The 19,528-nt window shown below is 39.0% G+C and overlaps 1 protein-coding gene across 1 annotated transcript in view; it reads right to left on the reverse strand.

Annotated features, from left to right (window-relative positions):
- The window catches only part of LOC126215067 (protein timeless homolog), a 506,610-nt gene that overhangs the window by 25,220 nt on the left and 461,862 nt on the right, over positions 1–19,528 (reverse strand). The window contains exons 19-24 of the mRNA XM_049941715.1: positions 14,922–15,067; positions 11,607–11,704; positions 9,982–10,082; positions 6,245–6,347; positions 2,444–2,590; positions 925–1,206 (exon numbers count right to left, since the gene is read on the reverse strand). Coding sequence (XP_049797672.1) covers positions 925–1,206; positions 2,444–2,590; positions 6,245–6,347; positions 9,982–10,082; positions 11,607–11,704; positions 14,922–15,067 — 877 coding nt within the window. The remainder of the gene's footprint in view (positions 1–924; positions 1,207–2,443; positions 2,591–6,244; positions 6,348–9,981; positions 10,083–11,606; positions 11,705–14,921; positions 15,068–19,528) is intronic.

Raw genomic sequence — 19,528 nt, forward strand, 5'->3', positions numbered from 1 at the left:
AAAATCCCAAGTTTCTGGGAAAGCATAATCAAGGAATCAGACAAAGTAAAGGTGTTGGAGAATCAGATAAACTGGGATGGAAGTTTCAATTTATACAAGGCTCAAGATCCAGCACTCATGTCCACCTGAGCTGGAAAATGCTGAAAGAATGAGCACTTCACAGGATATCAGAACAGCCATGCAGAACGAAAGTGCATTAATGTGCATAGTGGGCATTGAGAGCTGAACTTGGTTATAAACAGTAGCATGAGACCAACAGTAGTCCAGAGTCTGGTTGGAGTTGAGGCAGTGAGTACACATGATAGGAAAATTCACAGCAACTAAAGGAAAGCTAATGGTTCACTTGTCAAAGCAGTAATAGATGTTTTCCTACTTCTAGACCCTTCCAACACTGTTACATACTCAACAACTGCACTGACCTCTCTTCTTTCCAAAACTATGTCTCTATTTGAGTGACCCTTATTAATAAATCTTGGTCCTATGCCAACTATCAGGTATCTGTTTCAGAGTACTCATTATATGAGAAACAAGTTTTACATTATGGTGCACAAATCTTTAAACATTTACCGGTAGGAAACTAAAGTAAACAAGTACTTAATTAGGCACTCCTATAACAATGGTAATGGCGCTATTTCTTCTTAATAAACGGCATTATGAACAGAAGCAACAAACTGTTTTTACTTTATTGTAACAATTAACATGTATTTTGATACCCTGCACTCATCTGTTAATTTTCCATAGTTACGTGAATAAGAGAAGCTTACTAATACAAACTTTAATCAGAGAATCGACAACCGATAAAAAGACCAACAGTTACTTAATGCACGAAAATGTATCTATCACAGTATTATGAGGATATGTCCTGTATTCAAAAACAAGTAAAGAGGAGAGTGGGCAATGCTGGCACGGCAGATGCCATCTGACCTTTATCCACGAGATCCCGCAGTATACTGGCAAGCTCTGCCGTAGAGACTGCAACCGGCTTTCTGGTACTCTTCCCTGCAGTGCCGCGCGGCTTCCTCGCCGCCCCCGTCGCCTGGCCCACCTGCCGCTTCTTCGCCGGCACCGTGGGGCGCTGCTTGGCACGTGGGGGTGGAGACTCGCTCCTACTCCTGCTGCCGTCAGACTCGGAGTCAGAGGAGTCGCCGGTGCGGTCACTGCCACTCTCACCTTCACTGTTGCTCGCATTCCTCGATTTGTGACGACCTGGGACGATTGAGAAAATGTACAGGCTGCATTACACATGTCATATAACAAATTTCCAATCATAAATAACTGCATACTTTCCATGGAGATTAATAGACTGGTTGATAATGTTCTTTCATTGTTACAACACAATCAAATTAGCATTTCAAATCTGACAAAAATCTTATGGCACTGTGAAGTGCTCATGGGACAGTGTCATTAAAAATAAAATAATTTTTTTAAATAGTACTACGTCACAGCAAAAGTCAGCATCTGCACATCTTTATTATTACTTATTTTTCATTTTGTTAATCATGTCAAGATTAGGGCAATCAGGCATTCCAAATATTTTACAATATGTTCATTAACACACATTAATACAAAAAATAATGTGATACTTCAGCATAGTCAAAGATTAAATCATTTAAGTGTCATCATCAGAATAAAATAACTGTACCATGTAATCAGTAAAATTTCCTTTTTGTAATCTCTTTTACTTCCCTTTATAGCTATTTCTTTAAATTCTCTGTTACAATTAATTTTCACCATCAATTGTACTTTCTCCCAGAATGAATTTTCATTCTGCATCAGAGTGTCCACTGGTTTGAAACTCCCCAAAAGATTAAAACTGTGTGACGGACCGAGACTCGAACTTAGGACCTTTGCCTTTTGTGGGCAAGTGCTCTTGCTCTACCAACTGACCTACCAAAGGTTCTCAACCCGTCCTCACAGCTCTACTTCTGGCAGTACGTCATCTCAAACCTCCTGACCTTCACAGAAGTTTGTCTGCATACCTTGCAGGACGGGTTCCACTGCAGCACATAGCTTTAATCTGCCAGTGCACACTCCACCATGCAGTGAAAATTCATTGGAAAAAATCCCCTAGGGTGTGGCTGAGTGTCCAAGAGTACTAGCCCTGCAATGTATCCAGGAGAACTCCTGAGAAATTTGGCAGGTGGGAGACGAGGTACTGGTGGAAGTAAAGCTGTGAGGGCAGGTCGTGAGTTGTGCGAGGATAGCTCAGTTGGTGCAGCACTTGCCTATGAAAGGCAAAGCTCCCAAGTTTGAGGCACGCTCCAACACACAATTTTAGTCTGCCAGGAAGTTTACTCTGTACTTACTGACTCCATACAAACTAGGACAAAATTATTTGCAAGGAACGGTGTTCCATTTTCTGAAACCTGACACACTTAAACGTACACACATTCTAACTGACAGCTAACATTGTGGACAGGTATTTGTTTTCAGTTCTACATACTTTTTCCAGGAGCACCGTCAGACTTGCGTGCCCGTTTCTTGCGAAGCTCCTTTCTGTCTGCGACGAGACCCAGCTCGACTATTTTATCCTTTACTCGGTTCTTAGGTCTCTTCACATCCAGTCGAGCCAATATACAGTCCAAAGGATCTGTGGGGGAAAATGGCATTCAGACTTTAAAACAAAATTAGACAGTACACCTGCAACATGCAAAACACAGTTTGTAACAACACTGTACATGCCATTCTATTTGTTTGGATATTTAAACGAATGATAGAAGGTGGGATGTGCATAATCATTAAATGAAGAATAAAGACTAATTTTCTGAAGTAATATAGCAAATGCAAAGACTCATCTTCTGAAGTAATATAGCAAAGTGCAGCATTAGGTTGCTGAAAATACTAGAGGTATTCTACCCGAAACAACAGAACGGAATACTTTCACCTACTTTCACACCACTCCTAACACACATTTTTTTCACTTGCTACATAAACAAGTATAAGGAACTTCAAAATTGTTTTTCAAGCTGCATTTTTCAAAGTCTTAAGGTTCAAAGTATAATTTGCACATGGTTGATAACAGCTGTGTAAGTATTTTTTTGTGGAAACATTTTATTTAAGTACAAGTACAAAATTTTAAGATTCAGAAAAACAATGTGCATTTTAATTTTGGCCGAGCTAATGAGTTTTTGCTTTCAGATTGTCACGCCTACTACACAAAGAACCTCCTTTCTAAATTTTGTAATTCTGGAAATATCGCTACTGAAAATTTTTTTTGCATAAGTATTCCAATTTAGGAACCAAAATCTATTAAAAATGCAGTATTGCTATCTTGTAGCCTAAATTTTTTTCTCTGTCTGAAAATGTATACGTTTACACTGAAAACATGTTAGATAATGAAATATCTCGATGGGCTTTATTAGAAAATGGGGAGATAAGTGAAATCCGTTCCAGGAAATCCTAATATTAATGTCATTTAAAGAACATATGTCAACAGCTCATCAAAATAGCTTCATCACTGACTCTGTATAAGTATTACCCATTGTTCCTATCTTTTGCAAAAAGACACTTCTCTTCAAATTTCACTTGAACATACTCCAACTTCTCATATTCATTTAAAAAAGGGATGACAATTCCTATATCAATGTCCAAGTTTAGTGCATCAAAATCCTTCAACAATACATCGTGCCTGGAGAGTTGGAACAGGAAAAATAGGGTGTGAAAGGTAATTGTGAAATATAAACAAAGGTGTGGGGAAAGACATGCAGATAGTGTGTGCTGGAGTAGAAAGAAGTCAACAGTCATCAACAGATTATTTATATGACAACTAAGTGCTCAATGTTTCTTCTATGCAGTGAGCAGATATCTTTCCCCATATCATAGTTCACGTTTTATCCACAATTTACTAAAACTAATAGTGAAAGACACACACATTATCCTACAAACAAGCCAAAAATTAAGTGTACGCAAAAATATTGTAAATGGAATTTGCCATTTCCTAGTACATTAAAGTGGTCTTTGGGAAAGTTAGCCTCAATCTGAAGGTTTGGTCTGAGCACTTTGCTGTATTAGGTAAATATCCTTGATATTATCAAACAAGGCAGTTTTATAGGGGACCCACAGATTAATGTGAAATCTGAACAAATGTGCAATGTGGCATTTGTGACACATGCAGGGCACTGGCAGAGCAAAAGAAGCTATAAATGATGGAAGTTTATGTGGAGAGATACTGAAACTTTGGTGAGTCTACATTTATATCTACATCTAGACCGGTACTGTGCAAATCACATTTAAGTGCCTGGCACAAGGTTCATTGAACCAGCTTCACAATAAATCTCTATTATTCCAATCCCAAAAAGCGCATGGAAAAAACAAACACCTGTATCTTTCTGTGCGAGCTCCAATTTCCCTTATTTTATTATGGTGATCATTTCTCCCTGCATAGGTTGGCATCAACAAATTATCTTCACATTCAGAGGAGGAAGTGGGTCATCAAAATTTTGTGAGAAGATTCCGCAGCAATGAAAAATGTCTTTGTTTTAAAAATGTCCACCCCAAATCCTGTATTGTGTCAGTGACGCTCTCTCCCCTACTTCGTGACAACACAAAACATGCTGCTTTTCTTTGAACTGTCAGACTATGATATACTATTAAATGGGTCAATGAGATTATAGCACACAAAGGGTGAGAATCTGGATCTGTGTATAGGGCCATCAGTTTTAATCCACTTCAGAGAAACAAAAAATTTAGTTTACATGATTTTTAGAGAGATGAAAGAAGTGGTACACCAGTTATTCTGTCCCAAGTACTAGTTCACTGCCAATCTGTATGAAAACAAATGGGTAGAATTGTATCTCTTCACATAATAGCAGTTTCTCTTCGGATGTTTCATACCAATTATCTAGCATAAATCAGCGAAGGGCCAAACACATTTTTTTAATGGCATAACAGAATAACAGTGACTGTATTTAATGATATAACTGGAAAAATCAGTCCAGAACTGTAATAATTATTTATTTCTTCCTGTAATTAATGTCGGTCTAAATGACTGTCTTCAGGCTAGAAGCTCTGCAGTCATGTGGGCTGGTTCATAGAGCTGTTGTGAGTATCAACAGGCATTAGTCACCAACTGCAGTGACTGGCTCCACAAATGTTGGGTTGGCAGAAGAGCCAACACCGTGTTCTACATCTACATCTACATTTATACTCCGCAAGCCACCCAACGGTGTGTGGCGGAGGGCACTTTACGTGCCACTGTCATTACCTCCTTTTCTGTTCCACTTGCGTATGGTTCGCGGGAAGAACGACTGTCTGAAAGCCTCCGTGCGCGCTCGAATCTCTCTAATTTTACATTCGTGATCTCCTCGGGAGGTATACTAAGTGCTACTAGTAGAGGCCGAAATGCACGCGTTTTAGCTCACGCAGGCTGGCGTGAGGAGGGAAGGACTATACTGACGTGAGGTTTGGAACATGACAAGGAATTAGAATTCAGAAAGTGGACATAATTAGTTTGATACTTAACTTTAATCCATTAATGATGAACGTCACTCTTGATGGTACATGAGTCACAATATTATCTGTTCAGAAGACATAGTAACTGAATATGGCACCTTGCTAGGTCGTAGCAAATGACGCAGCTGAAGGCTATGCTAAACTGTCGTCTCTGCAAATGAGAGCATATGTAGTCAGTGAACCATAGCTAGCAAAGTCGGCTGTACAACTGGGGCGAGTGCTAGGGAGTCTCTCTAGACTAGACCTGCCGTGTGGCGGCGCTCGGTCTGCAATCACTGATAGTGGCGACACGCGGGTCCGACGTATACTAACGGATTGCGGCTGATTTAAAGGCTACCATCTAGAAAGTGTTGTGTCTGGCGGTGACACCACAACAAGTCATCAAGGGTCTTCTGGTCTAAAGATGGCCACTTAGACGCAAATTGCTCACCAGAGTAAATAAAGAATTATTGGATCGGTACTGTTTTTTCATTTATACTTTTATTTTATCTTACGTTGTGGCATGTTTTTGTGATGTTAACTGTTTTACAGTCAACGCTTCACTGCTTAGTTATTAAACTGCTCCCTTGCTGCCAGCAATTTAAAGGTGTTGCTTTTGGATGTTACTTCTCAGCACCTTTCCTTCTACCCTGTTTTCACTTTAACACCTCACAAAGAAAACCTGGATTCAGAAAACTAAGTCTTCCACTTTTACTTCAATGCTTCAATTTTTGCATATAGCATGTACACCTTTTGCATCACAGGTAGTTCTTAGTTTTCACATTGATAACTGTATTACAAAGTTCCCACTAACCCATAGCGTCTTTGAATTCTTCAAACAACTGCCTCAGCTGCGCTTCTTCAGCTTCAGACCACTCTTTCGGAGGTCGTGAACTGCCACCGACCTTGCGACTGCCCTGAAATAGACAAGTCAGTGTGTTTGCATTTAAAAAATACATTGTGTAGAGTGCAAACAGAGGTACATTAAGCAAATCTGAAATGGTGATAAACTGAAATGAAATAACTAAAGGTAATGAAAATTAGACCAGTCTAAAGTTTGCATTTGTCTACGGTATGGGAAGAGTGTCTCAGAATAAATTGCAACCAATGTTAGGAATCTGTAGACATTATTGCAGTCGTATCAATGTGTTAGTAACCAGTCAACAATGCTTTGATCTATATCCATCAGTGAAGTTCCTATTTTGTGAAAAGCTATTCTTTTTTCTTCTTTTTTCTATGTACTATACGCTATTAAAACATTAAAAAGCTATAATACTTTCCTCAGTAATTTAAGCACAAAATTGCCCAAAAGAGTGATTGTAAACTGCAAGAAAGAGTTGTTTAGCATCTGTAAACTATGAAGCAGAGGTTAAAAAGTGAATTTCAGTCTGTTACTAGTGAGTGAGCACAATTTAGAAGATTTTTGTTACGATACAGATCAAATGTCAACCAACTGCAGACATAGAAGGCTTCATAGCCACTTCAGTGTAGATAAGAAATATATAGAGTGGCCCACCAAAATATGGGCAAATTTAAAAGTTTCTTTAAACAAAATTTTATTAGCAAAATCTTAAATATTAAGTACTTGTGGGACCAGCAGTGATCACAACAACACATTGTATCTCACTTTGGCATGAATAACAGTCTCAAAATTACAGTCTCACATGTGCACATGCACAATGTGGTGTAGACAAACTTTGCCTCAGTGATGGTCCTCAATTATACACATACAGTACGAGGGTGACAGCTTGCTATTCCCAGTAGTCCGTTGTTTTAACTGTAAAAATAGTGGTGATGACAGCTGTTGAAAGCTTGTGAATTGTAGCTGAACTGATGTATCTTACACACCACGAAGATTTTATTCAGTCATGCTACCCGAAAAGTCTCCGCAGACACTTCAGCTGAACAGTGTTTCCTGGATAGCTGTACAATTTTTAAAGGTAGCAACTGCAAGTTAAATGTTCAGGTACAGTGAGATGCAGTCAACAGTTAAACCCCTTTATTATTACAAATGGAGGTAATCAGTGACTGTTACCTCCCCCCCCCCCCCCCCCTCTCTCTCTCTCTCTCTGTAATGAAGCAAGCTGGGATAATTTTACTTCCCCGCTTGTTTTGCCATCTGCCTCCTTAGAATTAATTTTTTCACTTTTAACTAAGTACCATTAACATACGTGAGCATAATCTGCATTTCCATAAAAGAGAATGGTTGGATCTGAGTTTTAAAGAATATAACACCAGATCTAATTTTGCGCTTAGTTTCATGTATGTAATTGATTTTCTAATTTATTTTGACTAATCTGCATTTTCATAAAAGAGAATGGCTGGGACCTCAGTTTTAAAGAACATAACACCAGATCTAATTTGTGTTTAGTTTTATGTATATAATAGATTTTCTAATTTAATTTGACTATTCCTAGTTATTATCTTTGATTATAGGGAGAAATCAGTAATGTTTCGTAACTTTAATTCTATTGTTTACTTATAAACAACATAAATTCTGTACTAATTAGAAACATTTGGGAGAACAACTAATAGTATTCCTAAAGGATCTATCTGGCTCTATTTGTAAACATATTAGCAAAGCCAGCCCTTAATTAATTCCAATGTAATTCGGGCTAACCCTTGTAGTAGAAGAAACTGTTAAAAGAAACGAATTTTTTGACGTATTCAGTAAATCGAATGAGTTAACTTGTGATTGTAATTTCTGTAAATTAAACTTCGAACAATGTAAAGTTTCAGCACCTATTATTGCGAGGATATATAAGGGCCCAATTTTTGATCACGAGTCAGTTGGTCCACGGTCGAGTTTCAGACGAAGATCCTGTGTTGGTTAAAATGACAACAATGCACCAGTGTAACAATGAAATAAGTGTTACACCAATAGGCTGTGTGTTAAACCAATGACAGTATCTGCTCCATATGTTCATGATCATTCCGCAACAACTGTGGACTATGTGGTTATGTTTATATTTGCTTTTAAATGTTCAACAGTAAACTATTGTAGCAGTATGTGGATGTTCGCCTGCGAACTACTAATGAGGTTTATGGAAAGTTAAAACAACAGTGCACTGGCCATATAACTGTGTAATATTGGGGGGTTGTGAACAGTGAAAGTAAAAGACTGGGAATTGGAACTGTGAATCTGTTGGCTACATCATTTACAGTAGACAGTAGTTGTACATCCAACCCCTATTTTTTCAGCCAGTACATTGAAAAGGAGGGCAACAAACGAAGAAATAGAGCAGGCGAACATGGTCACATCTCTCTCTCTCTTTCTTGGGGTCATCAGCCTTCTGTTTGGTCTGACGCAGCCCACCACTACTTCCTCTCCTGTGCCAAACTCTTCATCTCAGAGTTGCACTTGCATTCAATATCCTTATCTAATTTGGATATATTCTGTTCCCCGTTTTCCTGTGCAGTTTTTACTCTCTACAGCTCGCTCTAGTAACACTGATATTACTAATGGATTTTATAACACATGTCCTATTATCCTGTCACTTCTTCTTGACAATGTTTACTATTGTTCCTTTCTTAATAAATTCTGTGGAGAACCTCCTCATAACTTATCTTGTCAATCAACATAGTTTTCAACATCCCTCTCTAACACCACATCTAAAATCCTTCAACTCTCTTCTTTTCTAGTTTTCTCATAACCCATGATTCACTGTCATACAATACTGTGTTGCAGACAAATATCCTCAGAAATTTCGTCCCCAAATTACGGCCTATGCTCCATACTACCAGACTCAAAAAGTGGGGAATGTCTTCCTCACCAGTACTAGGCTGCTGCTTCTATCCTCCTCTCTTCATCCATCACACATTATTTTGCTTCCACGATAGCAGAAAACCTTCACAATGTCTGCTATGTGGTCATCTGTTCTGATGTTAGGTTTACTGCTCATCTTATTCTTGCTACTCCGATTATTTTCGCTTTTCTTCAATTTACTCTCAATCCATGATATCTGCTCATTCAACAGTTCATTCTCATCAATAAGACCTCATTTTCCAAGGATACCAATGTCATCAGCAAATCTCACCACAGATATCCTTCCACCCTGAATTTTAATCACACTAATAAGACTTTAATTTTATTTCCACCATCACTTATACAATGTGGTAACAATGGGAGTAAAATTGCATCCTTGCCTTTTTAATCTTTCCATTTCCGTAATTTTAGAGTTCTAGTCTGTCCGTAAATCTTTGCTTGTCACTCAGAACCTGTGGAACATGACATGTAACTGAGAAGGTGGAACAGAATCAATATGCTAGAACCAATATTTTTATGCTTCCATGTCTGGTGCTGAAGTAGCACGACAAAAGGATTTGTACTGACTAGATAGAATGGCGCAATCAAATGCGAATACAGCATCGCTGCCTGTTATGAACCTTGATGGAATGAAGTTTTCGAGTACTGCCATTAGCTGTGGGTGGTAATCTGATTCTGCACGGGGGAACTTTCACGAATCACAAAGGAGCTACCGATAGCAATATACTTCTCAGTCCTTTGTAAAATACAATTTTCAAAAGTAATAGTTGAAATTGAATGCTTACAGCTTTGGGCAAAATGAATCCCATCTCTCTCATCTTCTTTGTAACTCCACGACGGGAACGATCTTGGCTTATCATGTTCTTCATAATGAAATCCAAAACGTCTGGAACACAATAGGAGAGAAAATAAAGTACTGGAACATGCTAATGATTTTTTGCTATTGCATTAGTCAGTATATAGCAACATATTGTAAACAGTGCAGAGTCATAAAAAAAGTTGTGTGGGACAGTGATCTCTACAAAAAAAAAATGGCTCTGAGCACTATGGGACTCAACTGCTGAGGTCATTAGCCCCTAGAACTTAGAACTAGTTAAACCTAACTAACCTAAGGACATCACAAACATCCATGCCCGAGGCAGGATTCTAACCTGCAACCGTAGCGGTCTTGCGGTTCCAGACTGCAGCGCCTTTAACCGCACGGCCACTTCGGCCGGCAGTGATCTCTACAACCTCAGTGACAGCAAGTATGGCAGTTTGTGAAATAATAATTAATATAAGCACACTGTTATAATTTAGGTACATAACATTTATAAATACTATATTATATTTATTGTTTCTGATGTCATTGTATTTTCTCCATTTCACTTTTAGTGCACAGATGAGATCTGCAGGTGTGTCGCAATTTACGCTAAATCAGCCACTGGTAGAGTTATGCACCAAAACCAGCGAGAAGATGCTGTGACAATCTGCACAGATTATTATTAATAATAAAATGCCTCAACTGATTTCATGGTACAATACCATCAATGTAATACTGATCACATTTGCAATTAGACATTATCCACCACCGATAAAGACTTGTCGACAGAAGTCACTGTTAACTGTATATGTAAAAATGAGTGGCATAACTGTATTCAATTTATGACAATAAACTGGAGCATGCCTTATTTTCTGAAAAGAGAAAATAATGCTTATGTGTTTTTTCAAAATTAATTGATTATTGGAATTCACTCTAAGACAGAAATGAATCAAAATTATTTACAATTATTACAGTCTATAGGCAAATAGCAATCAAGAGGCAAAAGAAAGTTGATCTCTGAGTGAATAAGCAAAATTGCCATAGGTTAAAAAATGAGGAGCAAATGAATTCCCTTAACTGAGTATTGAAGCGGAGCTCTGCACCATCACTATTGTATAAATATGAATCTGCACAGCTCATGAATCAAATTTGGACACTGTTTAAAGAATCTATTATGAAATAACAAGGAGAAAAATATTGTGGGATATATTTTCATCTGTGTTACTGTCAGGAGTATTTACGAACTGATACAGAGGTCATTACATTATGATAAAATATATTAAAATTTATAGCAAGAGAATATTGATATTATGAAGCAGACCATCTAAGGATATAATATAAATTGCGAAACTGCTTCCATTGAGTAGACTGGAGATGGTGGTATTAAAAGTTAATAAACGAAAGTGAGAACTCATATCATTATCAATTTGTATACTGTGCTGAACAGATGGGTGTATGTATATGTCTGTGAATCAGAGAGTGCGTAACCACAAAATGAGTGACAGCCCAAAAGTTATGCACATCATCCGTGCTGTTATGTGTATCTATGTATCACCACCACCAGTCGGATACACAAGAGTGCTTGCCTAAACTAGTGTAATCATTTACCGAGGCCATTGGTGTCCGGTGTTTTCATGTACTCCTCGTACAAGACTCGCAGCTCATTCTCCTCCTCTTCTGACCATACCTTCTTAGCTGCAGCTGACCTTAAGAAAGAAATCAGCAAAGAGGTTCTTCAGAAATAACACAAACATAAGCACAAAATTCAAAAATAATTTGATATGCTAAGCAAACTGAACTTTGTAAAACAGGAGCATACCACTGGAACCAGAAAAATTATGCCTTATCCTTTATGCCCTCTTTATTTCACCGGAAAATTTGGCTAATTTTACAGAAACTTCTCCCATAAACTTCTTTAAGGGTGTGTTATACCAGAGTGCTGTTTAATGTGGTATTTAACTAGGCCGCGTATCCTTGAATGATGTAAGTTCATGTTGCCTTCAGCTCATCAAAAATTGCCATTGTGAGACAGTTATTATGTGAAAACATAAAGAATCTCTCATTAAAATTAAAACTGTAGCAACCTGAAATGTGTAGTACCAGGCGGTGGTACAAGAAATAGCATTTTCTATTAGAGGCAACTCATGTTCGTGGAAAAACTGTAAGAGTAACAGGTGTCATAGTACACTTTCATTCTCAGCAGTAGACCGCTATATTTATGAGAGGCGTTCGACAAGTAATGCAGCACATTTTTTCTCACTCAATTTTGGTTGAAAAAAATGCCTAATTTGTTGTAGGACATCATGGAATACTCCTGCTTCAGCCCCCCTAGTTTCATAAAGTTCCAATTCGTGATGACACTATATGTAGCCTTCAAAATGGTGTCTGTAACAGAGGTACGTTCAAAGCAGAGAACTGTCATTGAGTTTCTTTTGGTGGAAAACCAGAGCATCATATATATTCATAGGCGTTCACAGAATGTCTATGGAGACGTGGCAGTGAAGAACAACACGATGAGTGGTTGGGTGAAGTGTCTGTCATCATTGCAACAATGTCGCCCAAACCTTTCCAATCTCCTGTGTGGTAGTCAGCTACACAAAGCTGTGGCTCCTACAATATTGGAAAGTGTAGACACTCTCATTCTAGGTGGTCAACAGATCACAATCAAATGCCTCACTGCTCAACTGGACATCTCTGTTGGTAGTGGTGATACATTCATCCACCAATCGTTATACTCGAATGTGTGTGCTTGCTGGGTTCTTTGGCACCTAACAGAAGACCACAGAAAGCAATGAAAGGACCCTCTGTGTGGAACTGTTTGTGTGTTACAAGACTGAGCGTGAGAACTTTTTGTCGAACATCGTCAGAAGCGATGAAACATGGGTTCACCACTTTGAACCGGAAACAAAACCACAATCCATTGAGTGGCACCACAATACCTCCCCTCTGAAGAGAAGGGAAATTAGAGCTTGTACTGAGTTGTTCAGACCATCGTTCTTCTCTTGTGCGATCCACGAGTGGAACAGAGGGGGGTGTGGGGGGGGGGATATAGCTTTGGCGTGAATCGTGCCCTCCAACACACACCACTTGGTGGCTAGTGGAGTATATATGTAGATGTAGAAGAGGTTCAAAGCCAAACACTCAGCCTGTAAAGTTATGGCGACGGTCTTTTGGGACTGAAGTGATTACTCTGTTTGATGTCCTTCCTCATGGTGCAACAATCAGCTCTGAAGTATATTGTGTTACCCTCGGGAAATTGAAGATACGACTTCAGCGTATTCATCACCACAAAAATGCAAACAAACATCTCCTTCTCCATGACAATGGAAGGCCTCACACAAGTCTGTGCACCTGAGAGGAGCTCAGAAAACTTCACTGGACTATTCTTCCTCATCCACCCTACAGCCCGGATCTCGCATCTTCCAACTTGCATCTGTTTGGGCCAATGAAGGATGCACTCCAAGGGAAGAAGTATTAGCGTGGTACTATGGAGATATACAGGCCCTCCCAGTAATAAGGTGTAAGGTCATCACACTGAATGGACATTACGCCGAAAAATGAAGTTTTGTAGGCAATAGAGTGAGAATAATACGGTGTATTGAATCACAAATAATAACAACCTGCTTAAAAAGAAAGGGGGGAGTGCTACATTATGTTTTGAATGACCCTCATAATTGTGATAATGAACAAACTAAATGCCCCAAGCAAAGTTCAAACTCACAAACTTGGGATTTTAAGGCTTAAACACAGCTTAATTGCTGCTGTTGTGGTCTTCAGTTCTAAGGCTGGTCTGATGCAGTTCTCTTTGCTAGTCTGTCCTGTCCAAGCCTCTGTTTAAATCCTGCAACCTACATCGACCTGAACCTGCTTATTAGAGTCAAGCCCTCTACAATTTTTACCACACACACTTTCCTATGTTAACAAATTGACAAAAAATAGCTCACAGCACTATGGGAGTTAACACCAGTCCCCTAGACTTAGAACTACTTAAACCTAACTAACCTAAGGACATTGCACACATCCATGCTCGAGGCAGGATTCGAACCTGCGATTGTAGGAGCAGTGCGGTTCTGGACTCAAGCGCATAGAACTGCTCGGCCACAGCACCAAATTGACAGCTTCTTGATGTCTCAAGATGCATTCTAACAATCAATCCCTTCCTTTAAGGTGTAACATAAATTTCTTTTCCTCTCCATTCAATTCTGCACCCGCTCATGTAGCGGTATCTTTCAAAAGCTTACATTCTCTTATTGCCTCAACTATTAATCATCGACGTTTCACTTTTATACAAGTCTGCACTCTAGACAAATACCTTCAGAAAAGACTTACTGAAACTTAAATCTATATTTGATGTTAATAAATTTCGCTCCTTCAGAAATGATTCTCTTCCCATTGCCAGTCTAGTCTACATGTTATATCCTCTCTACTTTGGCATCGTTGATTATTTTGCTGCCCAAATAGCAAAACGCATTTACTACTTTTAGTGTCTTCTTTTTAATTAATTCCTTCAGCATCATTTAACTTAAATGAACTACATTCCATTACCTTGTTCTAATTCACTGATGTTCATCTCATAACCTCTCTTGGAGACACTACCTACTCCAGTCAAGTACTCTCCCTAGCCCTTTGCCATATCTGAGAGTATTACAATGTCAATGACAAAACTTATTCCACATTTTTATTTTGGTTCCTTCCACCACTTATTCTATTTATAGACTGTTCCACTGTATAATATGAGGAATAGGATGCAACCATATTCTCACTCCATTCTCAATGATTCTAAGTGAAGTTTAATGAAATCATGGTCTTTACTGCAACTTCATTAGCAAAATTGATACCTTTATCATTTTTCCATTTAAAACTAGGTTAATTAACACAATTAACAACAAACTAGTCAACATAATGAAACGAGTTTTTACATACTTGTCTTGGTAACTGCCATAGCCGTATTCAACTTCATATGCCTCTTTAGAAGTCTTCCAGAACAGCAGTTCCATGTATACTTTTGGGTTATTCTTTGCAACTTCGGCAAACTTTCTTATTATGAAAATTGCAAACTTTGCCAATTCCTGTAGATCACATTTTAATCAAAGATTGACAGAATTGATGTGTCGTATATTAATACATGTAAACATTGAGCAGGAGAATGTTTGCTGGAGTGTAGGTATTGAAATACAGGGATAGGAAACATGATGAAATAGGTAAAATCAGGGAGGTGTAGATGACTTAGACTGGCATGAGTAACACTACAAGAGACACAAGTAGAACAATGTGACCACTGACAACATACCGTATTTACACGAATCTAAGCCGCACTCGAATCTAAGCCGGACCTGAGACATGAGACTCGAAATCAAGGGGAAAAAAAATTCCTGAATCTAAGCCGCACCTGAAATTTGAGACTCGAAATTCAAGGGGAGAGAAAAGTTTTAGATCGCACCACCAAATCGAAACAAAGTTGGTCCATTGTAACATGAGACACAATTTAGGTCGAATGGATGAAGATACAGCTACAGTAGTTTGGTTCGCGTCGTAAGCTTTACAGTTAAGCTTTACGAAGTAGCCATTGCTATGTGTCAGGCGCTCCATCCATATCTGTACGGGTACCCTTCCTTTTTCACGTGTTTCGTCTGGTTTGAATAGATTGCTTATTTTGCTTTGATCTGGTAAATGCCGTTCTCTTTGTTATAGGTGCTTAAGTCACTCTAAGCTGAAACTGCATTATTGTACTGTGTCATGCATTGTTTGTCGCATTCTGATAATGAGTGTTTATGACCTGTCGCCGCTCGTGGCATGGCTTGCTTTTGTGTGCGCTACTGCTTACAATAAAAAGAAAAGACAGAGGAATTGTCTCATAAGCGAAAAAATGGCAAGAGACTGCTATTTGTTGTTACTTACACTACTGCTTTCTTTAATAATAATCAACAAAAACAAAATAATAGGCAGCGTATGATAGAAGATGTTCTGAATGAGAGTTTAGCGAAAATTTTTCTCAATTTGAAAATATTTGCAGACGCCTCTCTAGTACATTACATTCTGCACAGAAATTAGTCATCTTAGATTTAAAAATCTAGTCAGTTGCCATGCTTAGTATCACTATTCAGCATAAGAATAATATGAATATAAGCATGACTTGATATGTATATTCTTCTGCATTTGCTGTCATCTCACTCTAGTTTCGTAGTTTATTAGGCAGACAGGATTTAAATGAGGTGCAGCAAACACAAAAAAATACATGGCATAATGTTTACATTCTTCTACCTTTTCTTTTAATTTATTTACTGACGCAGAGGTTTTGGCGCCAGTATTTATCTTTGTGCCTGCAAAGCATGCCTGTGTAGCGCAACATATATTCGACGGCAAAAGTTAGTTGTGGCAGCACCTACCAACATTTTTCAGAACTTCCGCTTACTGTGCATTCGATTCTAAGCCGCAGGCGGTTTTTTGGATTACAAAAACCGGAAAAAAAGTGCGGCTTAGATTTGAGTAAATACGGTATGCATCAGAAAGTCACTGACCTTTAAAAAATTATTTCACAAACAGATAGTTGTTAAATTAAATGTAATTATCATTGCACAGAGAGCATTCACTGATTTATTCTTTGTGTTTTGTTGATCACACTGTAAGGGAACAGTACAGTCTACTCATATTCATTTTTACCTTCATTTTTCTCATGCTAAAATTTTACAGTTCCACCTTACAAGATAAGGTTTTGACACGTGGGTATTGTCTTTTTTTTATAACACTCTAACTTGTGCTGACCAAGTGATACAATGAGAGAGATGCTGGTGGCACGCTGTACAGGAAAAGATGGTAACTGCAAGTGGAGGCTGGAAGTACAGAGCAGTCATTAACTAATAGATGGTAGCAGTTGACCAATGATACACAGAATAAATGTTTGGCCAATAATCTCTGATAAAGGACAAATTAAAAAGTTATTTATACTCTAAGGTGGTTATTGCAGAAGAAGTATTATAATATAGAAAAGACTCTCTCTCTCTCTCTCTCTCTCTCTCTCTCTCTCTCTCTCTCTCTCTCTCTCTCTCTTTCCCTCCTGTGTAATGTATATAAACATTCTCACTGTCTGTGTCTTAAAGAAAACTATAACAGCAGTTCTTTTAAATCAAACATAATCCTGCTTTGTAATGTTGGTTATGTTTTCGGAATTTACAGAAGACGAAGCCAAATAGGAGTATTATTCTGGAATTTATTTTCTTGTAATTCTCTGTCAGATGTTTAAAGAAATAAACAGGTCATGGTCGTAAAGATAAGAATTACACTATGGCAGTGTTCAATTTTTCCATCATGTAGAAGTGGCATTCATTGAATTTATTAACAAGTAGATAAAAGAATGTAGCCCTCTTCCTGATCACACAAGTGGTAAAAGGAATATTTAACAGCAGTAAGATTATTTCACTGGTAATGTGCTTGTTTTCATGTTGTTAGTTAAATTTACACAAGAAAATGTAAATAAATCAAGGATTTTTTTTCTTTTTACTGTTACTGATTTGACTCTCTGGTATGAAACTAAACAACAAATGGTTAAAATGTAGACTAGAATATCACAGTACACTTAAACAGTATTCATCCAATGAAAGATGAGGTGTCAAGTTTTAGGGTACTGTATTGGCTTTGCTGTTTTTGATTATTCTAATTGGAAATTGCACTATCAAGAATGAGAGCACTTACAAATGTCGAATAAGTCCTAGGTATACATTAACAAATCACAAGGAAATTGTAAAAAACTAATCTATATACCATTATTAATAATAAATTATCACTATACTGATTAATGCTGTTCATAATTAGTCCACCTGAATTTAATTAAGTATGTTATAAAGAAACCGACTACACCGCGGGTGGGGTAGAAGTGGGGGTGGGAGTTACAGTTCACTCAGTTGTGCTAAACAGCTGCTGTTCATGTCCTACTGGAAGCTTAATACTTCCTTGATTACAATGGTACTTTTCAAAAGAAGATACAAGGTCCACTCACATTAACATGACCACTGCCCTTTCAGTATGCAGTAACCACACACAAATGGTTGGGGGGGGGGGGGGGGAGGGGGGGGTCAGCAGCACTAGCACTGGAGGGTATATAAAGTGCATCTAGGGGATGTCAGAGTAACTTCCTGGCAGATTAAAACTGTGTGCCCGACCGAGACTCGAACTCGGGACCTTTGCCTTTGGTAGAGCACTTGCCCGCGAAAGGCAAAGGTCCCGAGTTCGAGTCTCGGTCGGGCACACAGTTTTAATCTGCCAGGAAGTTTCATATCGGCGCACACTCCGCTGCAGACTGAAAATCTCATTCTGCTATCATTGGTGTTCGGGCCACATGTGGAAGCATTTCCGAGATAGATAGGTTTGTCAACTGTTTGCTTGCTGGATTGGCAAAATGCCGCTGTTCAAAATTGGCGCTGAGAAAACTGTGGTACATCACGGGCCACTGATGATAGGTGTGAACAATGGCTGCTGAGATGGGTACAGGTGAATATACATGCAAATTTATGCAAGTGACTGCCCAGATGAACTGATGGGCTACCAATAGTGTGTCCTCAATGACTGTCACTGTGTACGGGCCTCTGTAGCAGGTGCCTGGTTCGTGCACCCATGCCGAATGCTATTAATTGGTGATGAACTGGACATCCAATGAGTGGCAACAGGTGGCCTTCTCAGATGAGTCCCATTTTATCCTCCATTGGTGTGAAATATCTGAAACCAAACACCCTGCAACAATCATCAAAATGGACCTGGCCAGAGGAGGGAGTGTTATGATCTGGGGAATGTTTTTATGGCATTTCCTGGGTGAACTCGTCACTCTGGAAAGCATAATGGATCAATACAACTGTGCATCTATCCTTGGGAACTATGTCCACCCTTATATGCAGTTTGTTTTTTCTTAACACAATGGCAGCTAGCAGCAGGACAATGCAAAGTGTCCCACAGCTCACAGTGTATATGTGTGGTTCGCAGAGCACCGAGGTGAATCTACCGAACTCCCCTGACGTGTGGTGAATCAGGCAGTGAGGCCACAAGCATTGTGCTGCAGAGCATGTTCTCTATGAGAGTATTGTGTGTTGCCAGTATACACCGGCTGCCTATGCCCATTCATATACACCGGCTGCCTATGCCCATTCATCCCAACTGATAAGTTGGTGACAGTCATGCCAAAGTAAGGGTGAACTGTGTTTACTTAACAGTTGGTACACAACACATGTTATTTCACAAGTGGATCTCCCTTTAATAGTACATGTTTTGCTAGTTATAGGGCTGGGGTAGGTGGCGGTAGGAGGGTGCATAGGGCAAGTCTTACAGTGGGTATGGTCCAGGGCTAGGAGGCACTGAGTGGGTGCACGGGTGAAGAAAGAGCAGGGTACTGCGGAGATTTGAGAGCAAGGGTGACGAAAGGCTACTCTAGGGGGGGGGGGGGGGGGGGGGGATAGAATGGACCTCATTTCAGGGCACGATTTTAGGAAGTCATAGCATTGTGGAAGTACTTGATTAATACATTCAAGACTGGGACAGTACCGAGT

Source organism: Schistocerca nitens, chromosome 12, assembly GCF_023898315.1.
Source record: "Schistocerca nitens isolate TAMUIC-IGC-003100 chromosome 12, iqSchNite1.1, whole genome shotgun sequence".
NCBI classification, from domain to species: domain Eukaryota; kingdom Metazoa; phylum Arthropoda; class Insecta; order Orthoptera; family Acrididae; genus Schistocerca; species Schistocerca nitens.